General features: G+C 43.9%; 1 protein-coding gene across 1 annotated transcript in view; it reads right to left on the bottom strand.

The window, feature by feature from the left end:
* LOC125040452 (ras-like protein family member 10B) overlaps nt 1–5,000 on the bottom strand; it is a 9,236-nt gene that overhangs the window by 2,157 nt on the left and 2,079 nt on the right. Inside the window, exons 4-5 of the mRNA XM_047635008.1 lie at nt 2,980–3,212; nt 1,547–1,673 (exon numbers count right to left, since the gene is read on the bottom strand). Coding sequence (XP_047490964.1) covers nt 1,547–1,673; nt 2,980–3,212 — 360 coding nt within the window. The remainder of the gene's footprint in view (nt 1–1,546; nt 1,674–2,979; nt 3,213–5,000) is intronic.

Below are 5,000 nucleotides of genomic sequence, written 5' to 3'. Positions count from 1 at the left end.
GTGAGTGAGAAAGAGAAGGAGAGAAGGAACACGCGAAAGAGAGACTCGACTGAAAAGGAACGTCGCGTAATAAGTAGGATGTGGTGCATTCCTACAAGTACATTTAGATTATACTAATTTTCCGGCTACCCCTTTCCTTCAGTATATCCATTCATTACCATGCCCACACACAGTGACAGGCGTGGTCTTGTCTCCCACACAAAAACGTGCGCCGCTTCCCCTCCTCGCCCACACCTTCTCCGTCCTCCCGCTCAGACGGCGGATGTACATGCTCTTTGTATGCAAAGCAAAAATTAATGGCACTATAATAGTAACATGAGAAGCCGGCGTGCTGGAAATAACCGTGACATAATTATAAAAGAACAAGAAAGACAAAGTGGAGTGAACAATAATAGATTTACTCGTTTTTTCTTCTGTTGTAGCTATATTTGTCATGCACAAGCTGACGCGCACAGTATATACACTCATGCACTTTCACGCTGTCGTTCCCTTATCAGTTCATACATATACACAGGGTCGCATGATAGCATCAACTCATTTAATTCTCTTCGTACGAAATGCTAGATCCCTGAGTGGAAAGGCATATAATTCCCAGATTAAAATCCAATCAAGATTTTTAAGCAGTGATCACAGGCACTGAAGATTCGGCCGGGTCCTTTTCAATTGAACCTTCACCCGAAAAAAACGGAGATCACAGATAAAAAAAAAGACATAAAAGAAAAAAAAAAAAAAAAGAAGAAGGATAATCAGGAAAGAGTAAAAGAGAAAGTCCGCCAGCGCCGCGTCGTGACCCCGGAGTCTCGTCCCTGCGGCTCGCTGCGTGGGCCGAGCGGGAGGCAAGTCCATTCTGGGAGCGCTGGGGAGGACGCTCGCTGCAGTAATTCGTCAAACTTTCGCCATTCGCTACGACAGGCAGGTGAGGTCGTCCGAGTGGAGAGGCGGCGGGTGTGGCTTGGCGTCCATTGTGAGGCGGAGGCATTAGGCAAGGAAGCCAAACGGTGGATCATTATGGTGTCAGACGCGGGATGAAAACACCACGTGACAGCAAAATAATGATGCCATACTTGGACACACACGAAAGGTCGTGAGTTCAGAGGCGAGATAAAAGGGAACTCAAGATCACTCACCCACCCATTCCTTGCCCTTCTTTCTTCCCTACGTCTCTCTTTTCTCTCTTCCCCCACCTCCCTTCCTTCTCCTTCAATTTCCCTTCCCTCCTTCCTACTCCTCCCATCCCTTCTCCCATCTCCTCCCTTCCTTCTCCTTCAATTTCCCTTCCCTCCTTCCTACTCCTCCCATCCCTTCTCCCATCTCCTCCCTTCCCTTTATCCTAGCCCTCCCTTCCCTCCTCCCTTCCCTTTTTCCTACTCCTCCCTTCCCTCCTCCCTTCTCCTCCCTTCCCTTTTTTCTACTCCTCCCTTCCCTTTTTCTACTCCTCCCTTCTCCTCCCTTCCCTTTCCACCCTCCTTCTCCTCCTTTCCTCCCCCTTTGCCTCTCCCTACCCATCTCCCAGCGCCCTTCCTTCCCATTTCCCCCGATCCCTTACCTCTGATGGGGGGCAGATCGGCGAGACAGAGCTGATAGACCCGGTCGTTAACCATGACAGAAGGCCAGTAGTTGACCCGACCCGACGTTGGCTCGTGGCACGTTGGGAACTCGTTGTGTACGAATTGCTGGGGATTGAAAGTCCGTTTAGTATATGGGGGGAGGGGGGAGGGTAGTTGTCAGATGGATTGGTGAGGAGGGGGAGATGGTAGATTGTTGGGGATCGAAAGCCAGTTTAGTAGATGAGGTGGTGGAGAAGGAGTAGTAGTTGTCAGATGGATTGATGGATTCAATCCCCAACAGTGGTAGGCTGTTGGGGATTGAAAGCCGGTTTAGCAGATTGACGCTGCCAATCAGATTGATGGGGAGGAGGCGATGATAGGGTGGAAGATGATAAGCCAGTAGGAGACAGATTGCCAGGGACTGAAAGCCGAGAGAGCGAGGGATAGCTGTTAATCTGATTGGCGGGAGTGGCAGGCGCTGATAGTCGAGGGTATTGGAGATTCTGAATCGGGCATCCGTAGCGCATTACAGTTATCCTGCGAAGACTAATGGAGAAGGTATTTGGTTCGATAATGACAGACGCCACCACTCAAGGACAGGTCATTCCGGTCAAGGCCAAGTAGGGTGCTTCCGAAAACGTTTGGTCAGCATGAAGGGCCGCCAGAAAGGGGGATAAGCGAGTGACAAATAGGAAGATAATGATGATCTTGCATCGTTAAGGGAAAAGATGGTGAAGATGATCACAAAGTTATATGGGAAGTAACATGAACAGAACTAACGAAGTGAAACGTTGCATAAAAGAAGGTATTGATGCATTGAGGAACCAGATGAAATATACTGAAATGAGACAATTGTTACAAGTAAATTTTATCAAGTATACAATGAGGGACAATCAACAACAACAATAACAGGAGTAGCAACAGACCGTTTGCCTCAAAAAATGACAGAGAACGAAACTTAACAATTTGACAGAAAATTCAGGTAAAAAGAATGGAATGAGAAAGGGGGCAATAAGTGGACGGAGACAATAGCGGGAAATGATGAGGGGAAATTTCAGAGAAAAAGAAGACCGGAAATGGAGAAGGAAAGAGTGATGGGTCAGCCTCGGGAAATAATGTGACGTCATCATGGAGTTTTTGGTGCGAGGGAGGGAGAGAGAGAGAGAGAGAGAGAGAGAGAGAGAGAGAGAGAGAGAGAGAGAGAGAGAGAGAGAGAGAGAGAGAGAGAGAGAGAGAGAGAGAGAGAGAGCGAGAGAGAGAGAGGGAGAGGGAGAGAGAGAGAGAGAGAGAGAGAGAGAGAGAGAGAGAGAGAGAGAGAGAGAGAGAGAGAGAGAGAGAGAGAGAGAGAGAGAGAGAGAGGAAGCGAAATAGAGAGAAGTGAGAAAAGGAGGGGAAGTAAAAAGAAAAAAAGCGAAACCAAGTGAATCCTCACCTTAGTAATGGCAGTCTTGCCCACGGCAGCTGCCCCCAGCACAACCACTTTGACCAGCTGGGAGGACGGGGGCGGCGGCAGATGGCCGTTGAGGGGCGGCGGGGCGTCCCCTGAGGAGGAAGAAGGGGCACGGCGACCCCCCTGGCAGCAGCTGCAGCCCCCCGCCCCGCCTCCACCCCTCTGCCCCCCGCACGCCTCACATGGGCCCGACCCCCAGCCGCTCACCACAACCACTGCAACGCCAGGCCTCGTTAGGGTCGACCTCGCATGCGAGATTTTTTTTAATGATATCTTGGGTTAGTTCTGTATGGCAGGCTATATCTAGTTGTGCATTTACTTACCTGTTTATTTTTGCATTTTAAGATATGTGTTGTCTGTTCTCCCTTATTTCTTCTTAGATGTTTTGGGGGGTTTTGGATGACATGATTTATTTATTTATATATTCACTTGCCAGTTTATTTTTTAATTTTATGGTTTGTCTGGCCTTTTCTCTTTAATTCTTATAATATTTTATTCATATATCTATGTTTTTTCCGAGACATCCGAACATTTGACTATATATTTTCTTATCAGAATATATATATCAATTTCAGTTCAGAAAAAAAGGAAAAATCAAGCATACTTTCCTCCTAAAAATACATTTTTAAAATCTGGTTTGCATAATTTCCTTTAACTATTAGATGATTTATTTGATACCGTCTTCTGATATAAGTTTTGGTTTATCAATTTTTTTAGGAACTGGAAAAAATATCCACCGCAAAAAATAGTTATGGAGCCGTTATAAAACACAATATGGTCTGGAGTGGATTTTCATTCGCTCCACTACTGTCTACTACTACTACTATTACTACTACTCTTACTACTCCACTAATACTATTACTATTACTACTATTTCTACTACTACTACTACAATTACTACTACTCCTACTACTACTAATAATAATGTTAACGATAATAATATAAATAACAATGATAACAATATTAATAGTTATGGTAATTATAATAACAATAATAAAACAATAATAATGATAGTAATGATAATGATGATAGTGATTATGTTAATAATAATGGCAACAACAGTGTTATAACTAAAACAATGATGAATATAATAATAATAATGATATTAATGATAATAATAATAATAAAGATAATAATAATAGTAACAATAAAGATAATGTATGCGCGCGCGCGCGCGCGTGTGTGTGTGTGTGTATGTGTGTGTGTGTGTGTGTATGTGTGTGTGTGTGTGTGTGTGTGGGTGGGTGTATGCGTATATATGTTTATGTATATATATATATATATATATATATATATATATATATATATAGAGAGAGAGAGAGAGAGAGAGAGAGAGAGAGAGAGAGAGAGAGTGAGAGAGAGAGAGAGAGAGAGAGAGAGAGAGAGAGAGAGAGAGAGAGAGAGAGAGAGAGAGAGAGAGAGAGAGAGTAAGAGAGAGAGAGATTGAGTGTAAATGTATGTATGTGTGTGTGTGTTTATTTGACCATGTGCGTTTCATACATATAGGTCAATCTATCTATTTATCTCTCTCGCTCTCTTTCTCTCTCCCTCTCTCCCTCTCTCTCATATATCACAGACGAGAGAGAGAAAAAACGTTGGGCATAAATGGCCGCACGCATCAAAGGGTAAGGGATAGTGAGATCGAAACAGGTCAATTTCCCTTTATAATGGGCATTATAATTGTCCCATTCCCCCGGTCGTGATGCTGTGATATGATGTATCTCTACGCTGGCGGCCGAAAGAGCGACGGCTGGCAATAATAAACTTTGGCCATTGATATCAACAGGTACTGTCCCTCTCTTGATAGTTTTCAACAAGTTATATTGATAGCGTGAATGCAACGCCATGTCTTCTCTACATTCCATGCAGACTGTTTTACTTTAAAGAGGCTCGTGCACATATACAGACATTGTGAATTTACTCATCAAAGAGTCATTATTGTTATCATTTTTGTCATTAATGTTATTATCTTTATCATCATTATATCTATCATTATCAGCATT

The sequence above is a fragment of the Penaeus chinensis genome, chromosome 3 (genome assembly GCF_019202785.1).
Source record: "Penaeus chinensis breed Huanghai No. 1 chromosome 3, ASM1920278v2, whole genome shotgun sequence".
Taxonomy (NCBI): domain Eukaryota; kingdom Metazoa; phylum Arthropoda; class Malacostraca; order Decapoda; family Penaeidae; genus Penaeus; species Penaeus chinensis.
Note: the sequence above shows the minus strand (reverse complement) of the source record. Positions and strands in the feature narration are given on the sequence as shown.